This window comes from Podarcis cretensis (genome assembly GCF_951804945.1).
Source record: "Podarcis cretensis genome assembly, chromosome: 10".
Lineage (NCBI taxonomy): Eukaryota > Metazoa > Chordata > Lepidosauria > Squamata > Lacertidae > Podarcis > Podarcis cretensis.
This window is the reverse complement of record NC_137179.1, coordinates 40,132,230-40,145,085: the sequence shown is the minus strand read 5'-3', so window position 1 is coordinate 40,145,085 and position 12,856 is coordinate 40,132,230. Positions and strand designations below refer to the sequence as shown.

The 12,856-nt window shown below is 38.7% G+C and overlaps 1 protein-coding gene across 4 annotated transcripts in view; it reads left to right on the top strand.

Moving 5' to 3' along the window:
- LRRIQ1 (leucine rich repeats and IQ motif containing 1) overlaps positions 1-12,856 on the top strand; it is a 103,007-nt gene that overhangs the window by 37,981 nt on the left and 52,170 nt on the right. For all 4 annotated transcript variants that reach the window (XR_013842722.1, XM_079991803.1, XM_079991804.1 and 1 more), the window contains 2 exons: positions 1,451-1,652; positions 4,044-4,163. Coding sequence is in view for 3 of the 4 variants with exons in the window: in XM_079991803.1 (XP_079847929.1) it covers positions 1,451-1,652; positions 4,044-4,163 (322 nt within the window). In the remaining variant the exon portion in view is untranslated. The remainder of the gene's footprint in view (positions 1-1,450; positions 1,653-4,043; positions 4,164-12,856) is intronic.

The window sequence follows — 12,856 nt, the reverse complement described above, 5'->3', positions numbered from 1 at the left end:
ACTTCCATTTCTATGATTCTGTTAATATTTTGTCAGTAGTTTCTACCTTGCATTGGATTTTTTGTCCAAAACAAAAATATGTATTCTCAGGCTGTACTATAACCTTTATAGGTGGTGTGTGTATGGTAAATTTGTGCAGATGCCACAAATCCTGCCAATTTTTCTTAAAAGCAGTTATTTTTGAGCAGGTTTAAGATGTATAACATAATAAGAGTTCTGTAGTATCATGCTATTAGTCATTCTCCTTCTCAACCTGAAGGGCTCTGCTTGTCTTCATGACTGCTTTCTTTGTTGCTTTTCTAGTCACACCTCATACCATTATGGTAAGCTATATGGTCTTACTGTATCAGTAATCTCTATATGCTTGCTAATACAAAACTACCAGACTTGAGCTGGCTGGTGAAATTTCATTCCTGGGCAAAGAGAAGTCATGTCATTGTGCTTCCGTTTTCCATCTAACTGAACATTGACATATTTGCATTAAGTGATATATGAATAATATGTTGTTGTTAGGACCAAAAAGTGCCATAGAAAAACATCATTCAACGCGCCCCCCCCCCCATTGTGATAATGTGTCTCCAACAAAACAAACCCATCATACATGATATAATTCCCTCCCTTTCCACTACCCTGAAATTTTGTGTGAGTAATTCAGTATGTGCATGTGAAATATAATAGAACAGAATTTCATGTGCCAAATCAGACATAATATCCACCATGCTGACAGGCACATGGCCCAAGGGATTTAAATGTGGCTATTTCTGGTAGAAACAAAATGCTATGTGCACAGAAAGTCCAGTTTTCCATGTGCAAATCTGCTGTTGCAGCCATATGACTGTGGGCATATATTCTTAACTGTGAAATAATTTTCATTTAGAATATCTGACATAACGTAGATTTCCACTCTTATTATAAAAAATTAAATAGAAACCTCATGAAATAAGTGTGGATCATATTATGGCTCTGAACAAAATAATGTTAAAATAGAATGCCTTTGGAATAATCTGGCCATTTTGCCTCATCCTCCCTTTTCGCTCCTGCTGCTCTGCATGAAGAAATCCTCAGCCACCAAATTTCCTTTTCATCCCCATCCCACTCCCAATTTAGAAATAGTTTTGCTCACAGCAGGAAGTGCATAGAACTGGGCTAAATATTTCCTTCTTGATGTTATTCCTTAGTTATTTTGTCAGTCATTGTATCATCTTCAGCTGTTGTTCTTTATTGTTGTTTTCCTAATAATAATAACCATAACAACAATAATAAACAACCATCATTCTCCATATTGTAGTGGTTTAAGCATCAGTCTTTCTCTGTATTCTGTGTTGCATGTAAATGGTGGGTGGTGGGTGGTGGGTGGTGAAACAATTTTTTTAACTTCCAAAATCATTTGCTGTCATTGGCACTGGTTACAACTGCTGAGTACAGTCTGTTATTTTTCTGATATTTCTAGCTTGGCAGCCACAGTTATCCAATCACACTGGCGAAGCTACTGTGCTCGTAAAAAGATAATTTTTTATACGTGGCAACATCTGGCTTCAACTGTGATCCAGTCTTACTGGCGAAGCTACTATACCAGGAAAAAGATTGTCAACCTAAAGAAGGAAGATCACCATGATTCCATGGTCAAGCATAAAGCTGCTACTAAGCTTCAGGTCAGTCTACAGTCTTTGAGAATGGATGCCTAACTCTCTTACATAAGCTTGGACCACCACACAACCTGAAAAAAACATAAAGGCAAATAGAATCAACCTTAAAATATACAATAAAACTAAAAGATACTATAAAATACAGTGGTACCTCGGGTTACAGAGGATTCAGGTTACAGACACTTCAAGTTACAGACTCCACTAACCCAGAAATAGTACCTTGGGTTAAGAACTTTGCTTCAGGATGAGAACATAAATCGTGCTCCGGTGGCACGGCAGCAGCTGGAGGCCCCATTAGTTAAAGTGGTACCTCAGGTTAAGAACAGTTTCAGGTTAAGAATGCACCTCCAGAACGAATTAAGTTCTTAACCAGACGTACCACTCTACAATTTCAATATATATGTTCACATCAGTGGGTGGGGGAGCCCTCTCCTATTGCCTACTAGGGGCTTATATAATGGATCAGTATAGCCCAGGTTGGGTGCTCCTCGGTAGTTCTCCATGGGGGCAACCTGATCTAAGACTAGACATCACTCACAAAGAGAAACACAAAAACAGAAGGAAGTCTTGTAGTCCTTTAACGAGTAAAGCCCTATTCAGGCATATTATACCTATCTTGTTTTCCTCCAATAGGGCTAATATAAGAACTCCGTTATCCCTGATGATTTGTTATGCTGGCTAGGACTGCTGAGAAATGGAGCCCTGTAGAATCTGGAGAGACAGACCCATGAGTTGCCCATTCCTTCTTTAGGGCTAAGTTGTTTCCATTACGTGAAGGGTGGTGGGACTCAAAATAGTGGCTGGGAGCCACATGCCTGATAACTAAATGGTGACTTCATATTCAGTGCTACATGCTGGGGAGAGACAAAAGGTCTCATGTTCAGCCCTCAAGCATCTCCAGTTAGGAACAGGAAAGGTTCCAGTATAAAACACTGGAGAACTGATGCCAGTCAGTATGGACAAGACAGCTAGATGGGCCAATGTGTCTGACTTGGTACAAGGCAGTTTCTTTTTAAGTTTGCAATTGGGAGATCAAATCATGCTTTGTTAAGCTGTTGTTGGACTCCAATTTCCAGAAGCCCTATAACTCAAAGATAGTGGGAGCTGAAGTCCAACAGCATCTGGAAGGTCACTTATTATCCACCCCTGCTTTAGACAATCAAGTTTGCATTACTGGTTACTGGCACTAAATGATTAAAAGGGCTACTTGCACTGATTTAGTTCCACTGAATTTCCGTGACGTTTCACTAGTGTTAAGAGTTTTGTGAATCATTACCTTATGGTGCAAATAAAAATGTCATCCTGCCTTCTAGCCTTAAAACAACCTTTTGAGTATGCTAAGGCTTCTTTTAATCTTTTTTTTGGGGGGGGGCGGGAGATAAATTAATGTTGAAACCAGAACTTCAAAATATCTAAAACCCAGAATGTGTGTGATGGAAATTCAACTGGGTCCTAAAAGTGAAAGAGATATTTGAGTCCTTTTTTTATATTTCCCCCTGGATTCTGAATGTGAACTTTCAGAAGGACCAAAATCAAATGCACAGCCCCAAACTTAGTAAAGCACTACAGCTAAGCAGGACAACAGAATTTCTATTTAAGAGTTTCATTCTTAGTACTATTTAACAATATGTCATGCTACAATTAATATGCCCAAAGTATCATTATTTATATGCTATTTTTATACAGATTTAGGGAGGAGGCAACGGTAGTGCCTATTTTCAGTTATGCAACTAGAATGTTCTCAAATTCAGAGCCACATAATGTGGTTTTATGTTATCTCCTTTATTACAAGCCATTATTTGTTCTCTTATTAGTGGTTCTCTTGATGCCTTTCCTCCCTTTCATTTTTTTTGTGGGTTTGTTTTGTTCTTTGTCCTTTCCCCTCTCATAACTTTCTCCCATAAATTAAATTCTTCCTTTTAAAAAAATAGTCTAGAGATTGCTAGTGAAGGTGAAAATGATTGGCCTAAGTTAATTGCTGATACGTCTGCATACATTGTCAGGTGTAATCAGTGGAAATTTTTATTTAAGTGTGTTTTTATTTTTGTGAAAGTTAACACTTAATTCTTTTTCGTATATCTTCTTCCCCTAAGCTTATAGTAGGTCCTGAAGGGATTGTCAAATAATTAATTAGTTGACCTTGGTTTGTAGTTGAGAGGGTTTTAGGATTCCATTCTGCTTACTCGAGCCAAACCTCCAGAGTATTCTGAGCTCTAGACATATGCTGATATTTAATTTGTCTTGTAGTTTTAAATGTCACATAAAGTTCAAAAAACAGATCATTGAGCTATTACAGAAAAAGAACTACAATGTTTTATCTTCCTAATGGGATAACAGAGAATCTGGATTTGGATTTGATCTATGGCCTCATATAACATGCTTTACATTTTTGTTTAGGCACTCTGGAAAGGTTTCCGTCTGCGAAAGAAACTGGCCAGTGCTTTGGCAGCTGTTAAAACTGATGAAGCTGATGATGACTATAGCGAAATAGATGTGGATGACTTTATGTTTGATGAAGTAAGTAGAGTTGTTTAATATTTAATTTATAATTCTAAGTTATTTGATTGGTGCTAAATTGGTGCAGGTGCTAAAAATATGATTTAAATGTAAGAAGAAATGAATTGGTTTTAAAGTTTTGTCTCCTGGCAAATAACTGGAGAACAAATCTATTTATTTCATCTATTTGTTTTAATTTACTTTTAATTTTCTTTATTTTTATTTGCAAAATGTAGACTCGGCTTTTTGACAAAATCCTTCAAAAAGTGGTTTACATTCTTTTAAAATACAAACCTGTTGGTAATTTTTGAGCTATATTAGTTTCTTGCCCTATAAACTGTTCTATTGCTAGTCATGCTAATATTGTGACTCTTTTCATGGAATGCTGAGCAGTACAGCAAAATACCCATGTGTAAATAGGTATATATAGAAAAGCTGCTATTTTTATCATAAAAATATTTTCTAGCATCTCAGTACTTCAGTTTTGCATGTATATATTCACTGCGGTTTTGAAATTTTAATATTTGGGGTAAGGAGTGCTTCTTAGATGGGTGGCTCTGATACAGCCCCTTTTGTTTATTATTCCATTTTTAGCATATAATTATTTACAAGAAAGGATATATTGAACTATGGTGGATAACAGGTCTGATAGTTGTTTTACAAGCAACAATGATAAAATTAACAAATTCTACTAAACAGACTAAAACAAAGAGGTAATTGAATTCTGAGTCATTTAACTCTCCTGTCTCTTTAGACATGAATGAGTATAATTGCCTTCTAAATTTAATAAGTTTAAGGTGAAAAGAAAGTGGAATCCTGCAAAGTCAGAATATTTATGTGATCAAACAGTAATATGAGAGTTTCAGATGGAATAGATTAAAATTGCTATAAATTATTTCTGATGATGAAGGAGAAATAAAAAACATGGTCCCCGCCCAAAAAAAAAATGTTTAGGGAATTTCTTATTAATACAATAATGATCAACACACTAATATTTCAGTTTTAATATAAACAGAATATTTATGCAATATTGATAATATTTTTCTAGTATAACTAGAATTATAGCTAGTAGCTACAATTGAGTATAAATCAAAAATCAAAAATCAAAAATTCAAAACTACTGCCAGGTCTCTCCCCTTCCCTAAGTGACAACCTTTCCCAGCAACAGACTTAATATGGGTGTTAATTGTATAGTCAATGATAAGAGTGACATTCAAAACTCACAGCTAATTCACAGTGATGGAGTCTGACTAGAGGTAGCAAACAAACGAGTTTGGTTGGATTGCCTGTTCATGTAAAAAACATTGTACAAAGATAATATGATGATAACAATCTCAAAAATCTGGCTACTGATCATGTACACTATTTCCTGCCCTTCACCAGCAGGTTCCATGGTGGGTTGTAAAAACTGAAAATTCAGTACTAAAAGAATGTAAAAGAAAAGACAGTCACAGGAATATGGTGGGGCCTTAAAACACACATATCAGGTGTCAAAGGTCACAGTAAACATCATTCCCCTAAAACTATAAAGTAAAGGTGGCAGTCAAACCTCTGTGTAGAATTCCTGGTCACTGCCACCCAAACTTCTGAGGGAGGCAGAACAAGCAAAAGGACCTCCTCTGCAGATATTAATACCCAAGAGGCTCTCTACAGAATTAACTGTCCTGAATTCCTTTTCTAGACATTAATTTAAAAGACCCTTCAAAGACAGGTTTTTGGGGTTTTTTGTATTTGGATGGGAAAGAAGTTGTACACCTATGACTAGAATTTGAGGGCTTTACTCATGTCTAATTTAGGAGGGTGGGATCTCTGTCCCTTTAGATGGACTCTAACTCACATCAACCTCAACTAGCACGGCCAATGCTCAGGGACAATGGCTGCTGTAGTCCAGCAACATCTGAAGGACCACAAGTTCCCCACCTCTGGCTGAATTACTTTTTTATGCTGTGACTACATTTCATACTAATTATCTATTCCTTAGAGCCATTTTTAAACCAACTCTTTCTCATACTGTGAAATAAGTGGGATAGTTAGGTGCCCAGATATATCCAAGTTATTTCTATATTGGTCCCTAAATTTTAAACCCCTTTCCATTTTAATTCATGTGAATTTTACTTGCAAGATTCAGGCACCTTTTCTACCCATTTGTTGCAATACCAGTGGTTATTTGGGTATCTCTGGTGCCTTTCCTTTTTTCACACTATATCATTGGTGCCCTTTAGACCTTACAATAACAGCTTGGGAAGTGTCTGTTGGATGCTTGAAACCCACTGGGTTTAACCATTTGGCATGTTCTTACCATACAGTGGTTCCCTGGTTGAAATAAGGGGAAATTATCAGAACCTGTTCGGCTCACCTTATACACATGGTAGGATATATTTATACATTGCAGAGGTGCTTTGAGATTAACCCTCAGGAAGCAGCTCCCAAACCTAAGATATTAACTAATTTATTATAATCTCTGCTAAGAGTCTGTGATGACTTGTGCTTCAATTTTATTTCCTTTTCGTACCTCATGATTTCAGCCTCTGAGAAAGGGCCAGCAAAATGTGCTCTTCTTAAGTTTCTCCATCCTGTTGTCTGCCATCAATTACAGAGCATTTAACCCTATTGTAAATCCATCATAACGTATACCCTTGTAAAAAAAACCATGACATTTATGATGTCTTTATACACAATATGAGGTAAACTGGGACCTAGTTAATCTTTTACAGCACACGGCCTTCAGGCTTTATTTTAGCCACTTCCAAAAAATCAGGAACTTGGAGAGTCATTTTCTCACTAGTGTGCTTGGACAGCCATGTGCCAAGAATGCGTTAATTCTGTCAGCATTGACTTCCAAAGTGCTTTCTTTGTGAATAGGAGCCATCAGTGCAGCTGAGATCATACTTGACACATCTATCAGTCCCTTTAAAGGGACCAGTGCAAGGAGTGATGTGTTGATTTTTCACTTTCCTTCTTGTGTAGGAGAAATGTTATTTGAAATAGATCTGGGTATTTTATTCTGTTTTAATATTAAAATTCAGGAAAGCAGTACTAAAAATAAACTAGGGGGGTTTTCTTGTAGTAAAAAGCAGAAGAATGGCAAATGCATGTTTCCCATCAATTTCATCTTTGTGCCTTCTGACCTCCAAAAAAATTCAGAAGCATATTGAATGTCATTTAAGACTGTAATCATAACCCCACTGTCTGAATAGGCATTGTTAGAATTGTGTTGTAAATGTTATCCGGTTTTTATTTGTTTTTATTTGAAACTGCCTTGGTCGCACTGGTTGATGATCTCCGGCGGGCTAGGGACAAAGGTGAGAGCTGTTTCCTAGTTCTGCTGGATCTCTCAGCGGCGTTTGATACCATCGACCATAACATCCTTCTGGACCGTCTTGAGGGGCTGGGAGCTGGGGGCACTGTCATACAGTGGTTCCGCTCCTTCCTCCTGGGCCGTGTTCAGAAAGTGGTGGGGGGGGATGAGTGTTCAGAACCCTGGGCTCTCACTTGTGGGGTGCCTCAGGGTTCTGTCCTCTCCCCCATGCTTTTCAACATCTACATGCAGCCGCTGGGAGAGATCATCAGGAGGTTTGGGTTGGGTGTTCATCAATATGCGGATGATACCCAGCTCTACCTCTCTTTTAAATCAGAACCAGTGAAGGCGGTGAAGGTCCTGTGTGAGTGTCTGGAGGCGGTTGGAGGATGGATGGTGGCTAACAGATTGAGGTTGAATCCTGACAAGACAGAAGTACTGTTTTTGGGGGACAGGAGGCAGGCAGGTGTGGAGAATTCCCTGGTCCTGAATGGGGTAACTGTGTCCCTGAAGGACCAGGTGCGCAGCCTGGGAGTCATTTTGGACTCACAGCTGTCCATGGAAGCACAGGTCAAATCTGTGTCCAGGGCAGCTGTTTACCAGCTCCATCTGGTACGTAGGCTGAGACCCTATCTGCCTGTGGACTGTCTCGCCAGAGTGGTGCATGCTCTGGTTATCTCCCGCTTGGACTACTGCAATGCACTCTACGTGGGGCTACCTTTGAAGGTGACTCGGAAACTACAACTAATCCAGAATGCGGCAGCTAGACTGGTGACTGGGAGCGGCCGCCGAGACCATATAACACCGGTCTTGAAAGACCTACATTGGCTCCCAGTATGTTTCCGAGCACAATTCAAAGTGTTGGTGCTGACCTTTAAAGTCCTAAACGGCCTCGGTCCAGTATACCTGAAGGAGCGTCTCCACCCCCATCATTCTGCCCGGATGCTGAGGTCCAGCGCCGAGGGCCTTCTGGCGGTTCCCTCATTGCGAGAAGCAAAGCTACAGGGAACCAGGCAGAGGGCCTTCTCGGTAGTGGCGCCCGCCCTGTGGAACGCCCTTCCAGCAGATGTCAAAGTGATAAACAACTACCTGACATTCAGAAGACATCTTAAGGCAGCCCTGTTCAGGGAAGTTTTTAACGTGTGATATTTTACTGTATTTTTGGTTTTTATGTAAGCCGCCCAGAGTGGCTGGGGAGGTCCAGCCAGATGGGCGGGGTATAAATAATAAATTATTATTATTATTATTATTATTATTATTATTATTATTGCATCTGGTTAAAGAAAGAATATGTAAGATCTAACAGGTCTTGTTGGGGAGACCGGGATGCTGCAATTTCCCCAAATATATACTGTAAAGGGAAAACACAGCATACAAAACACTGTTGGTTGTGCTTTCAGTTCTTTTTTATTAAAAGAAATACCCTGCACACATAGGCAGATGCATATAGACATTCCCCTGCTTCTTGATGAGCAAGAAGGGAACTTCTATGAGTTTCCAACAACTCTACATACACTGCCTATAGACCGCAGTCATCAGATCACTTCATAGCTTTAAATTAGAGGAGAGACTTGAGATCACATAGGGACAACTTAATTGTCCTTGAAAATGGGATACGTGAAGCTCCTGCTTGTTTGAACCAGAGACTATATTTCTTTTTGCAGGCAGGAACTGCCTTCTCCATGCTAAGAGGGGAGAAGGCCTATTTACCCAGGTTCCTGCAGTTTGACAAGGCAATCAATATGCCTCTGAATTCCAGTTGCTCAGAATTACTAGTGGGAAGAGTGTTACATTGCTTCTCAGGCCCAGATTAAGAGACTCTAAGGACTTAAAGTATTATGGTGCCCCCATATATATCTAATTCAAAATAGAGACAATAATGAACTGTAAAATATATATTTTTTATTTTCCAAAACAAAACAAAAGCTACAGTAAGATGGAAAATAATGTTTATTTTTGTATATTTACATAAATAGTGTTTATTTTTGTTCAGCTGCACCATATGGTTTATGGTAAATCCAGCAATGGAAAATTTCCGTGATGCCCCTCTTCCCTTGATGCCCTAAGCACATGCTTATTTTGCTTAATGGTTAATTCAGCCCTGCTGCTTCTGAGCTTCCTGTAGGCATTTGGCTGAACACTATGAGAACAGGATGCTGGACTAGAGGAGCCATTTCATGATCCATCAAGTCTATTCTTATGTTCAAATAAGGGGTGAACTCCTCATTAGTATTGTGTGTACTTCTGATTCTATAGATTTTAAGAATGTTTCATTCTGTTTTAATTATTGCTTTTTCTATGTTTTAGCCGTTTCTGTTTTAACTGTGAGCCATCTTGAGTCCCTATCAGGGAAAAAGTGGGATATAAATAAATACAGTACCATAATAATAATCATAATTTGATTATTTTCTTCTACATTTTTAGTGTATGTATGTTTTCAGCTCTGTGTACCATATTGTTTTCTTATTTTTGATATAAATCATCCTCCACTGGAAGGAGTCTAGGGTGATGTACAACTAAATAAATAAATGTAAAGATAGTGTCAGCAAATTGGTGAGGTTTTCCCCACTCCTGTCATCAGGAAAATGAGGAATTGGTTATTCTCTTCATGTTTATAAGAAGCCTTTACCTGAGCAGCAAGTTCCCTACACTTGCATTCTCACCTTTTCTCTGTTGATCATGAGTATCTGAAGGAGAATTGTCTTCATGAAGTAGCTAACTCGGCTTTTCATCCCACAAGAAATAGATTTGTCCATAGTTTGGGTAGCTTAGCTCAAGAGTAGCATGAAGATGATGAAATAAGATTATGAACCAGATCAAAAATGCATTTAAGAATGAAGGGAGTACAGTGGCAGAGCTCCTTGGCTGGATAGGTGTATTCAAGAAAGTATGCAATTTATATTACACACAATATTCCTCTCTCCTCCATGGAGCTCAGAGAAGCATATAGGGGATATTATTTGTCTAAGACCACCCAGTGAGTTTTATAGCCATAAAAGCAGGGATTGGACTTTAGACATCTTACATCCTCATCCAACTTATTCTAGCCACACGCAACACTGGCTTTGAGGTTTAGAGTTTGTGAACGTCTAATTGTGAAGAACAGAGCTGTGCTAAATGTGCCTGACATTTGCAAGTTTCAGGTTTGGTGTTTTCGTACCCAAATAGAAAAGGTATATATGTTGGGAGGGTGCCTATGGAAATGTGTGTATATATGTGTGTGTACATGAACACATGGAGATATGGCTAGCTAAGCAAGAACCTGTCATAGTTCCCTAAGGATCATCTAGTCTAACTCCCTTTGATGCAGGAACCACAGTAAACTAACCCCTAACTGATGGCCGTCAAACTTCTGTTTAAAAACCTCCAATGAAAGAGAGTCTACCATATTCAAATGTAATCCATTCCACTGTCAAACAACACTTACAGTCAGAAAGTTCTTCCTAATATTTAGTCAGAATCTCCCTTCTTGCACTTGGAATCCATTGGTTCAGGTCCTACCCTGCAGCAGCAGAAAACCAGCTCGCTCCATTATCCATGTGACAGGGCTTCAGATATTTAAGGCTTGGCCCTCTCTTCTCCAGGCTAAACATACTCAGCTCCCTCAACCATTCCTCATAAGATGTGGTTTCAAGACCTTTTATCGTCTTGGTTGCCCTCCTCTGCACATGTTCCAGCTTATCAATATCCTTCTTAAACTGTGGCACCTAGAACTGGATTGGGTATTCCAGGTAGGGTCTGACCAACACAGAATTGACTAGTACTATTACTTCCCTTGATCTGGACACTGTACTTCTGTTGATGCAGCCTACAGTTGCATTAGCCTTTTTCTTTTGCTGGTACATCACACTGCTGACTCGTGTTAAGCTTATGGTCTACTAAGACCCATAGATCACAAATTACTTTTGATAGTTTTGGTCCAGTTCTTCAATCTGTTAACATCATCTTGAATCGTGCATCTATATTCTGAGGTATTAGCAACCCCTCTCAGTTTCCTATTTAAAGCTTAAATCTCTTTATCTTTGCTGTTGCCTAGCTTGCATCATGAACTGAACTAGAGAAAACCCATATTTTGTTGAAGGAAATCTTTATCAACTATCCTGCAGGCAATATGTGATTCCGTTCTCCAAAACTGCATGGAAAGGGACTCTGTGCAATCAGCATTCATGTAGAAGCCCTCATATGTAGAGGCATACACACACACACACACATACAGAAGACTTGAACTGCTCCTCCATCGTGCTATTTCCAGACTGGCTCCTAGTCACTGGGAGCCGTGTTTTTCAGGATGCATTAAACACACTGACTGACTAAAAAGCTAAGAGGTTTCTGAACTGAGAGGCTAATGTGGGAGTAGAGAATAATTAAGATGGCTGTTTTAATCTACTATGTATTACCTGACTTGATATGCTTGCTTCTGTGTTTTCATAATACTTAATCCATCTGTATATTGTAGCCCGACATTGTTACATACATCTCCACTGTTCTCCTGAAGTCAAATATCCTACTGCATTAAGAAGGAAGCATGTGAAACTGCAAAATAACAACAACAATATATTCTTGTGTCTCAGCACATTTTTCTTTCTGAATTGTGTTCAACAAGGGAAATATTGTTCATGCTGTGAAACTGAGAATGAAGAAAAAGAAAAAAGTACACATAGTACTTTAGGGAAAGTTGAACCATTTCTGTCTAGTTTTTTTTTTTAAATCCAGTCAAATCCAAATCTTTCCCCACTTCCAGAACTAATCTTTGTGATATTCACAATTGTAAATCTCAAGTAGTAAGGCTTGAAAAATCCAAATTTTAAAAAATACTAGTGGCTTCAGAATAACATGGAACTGTATAGCTAAGACTGATGATCCCAAAATCATGTAGCCTTTATTAAAATATGAGCAGTTCTAAAAATCAGTTTAATTTTTGACCAGCATCCAAAATGTAATGTCTTTCAAAATAGGTGAAATATGACTCTGTCCCTTTACTTTTCATTAAGGGGGAAGTAACCTGGTAGTCCCCCTTTTCACCAACATGGGTTGTTCTTAAATAGGTCAATATAGAATTTCGGTAATCCTATCTTCTGGTATCCAAAAGCTCGGATAATCATCTCAGAGAAATAAATGCAACCTAGCAGTAATGCATAAATGGGTGAAAGATGTTGTAGCCACGCCATTTAGAGACTTTTTATGTGGGAGAGAAAGGTGTTGAATCAAAATGAAACATCAAATTTTAGCTGACACAGAAACAGCCTCAGCCCCTAGGGGCAGGTACATACACTCTATGCAGCACACCCAATTTTTGTGGATACACTGGTGTTTCCCACAGCATATGCCTAAAGTGTTTAAAATTTCAAATCTGTCTCTCTCCGCCCCTCCCCCCCCCCGTGAAAGAAGTAACAACATGTTGTTTTGGCATTTTTGA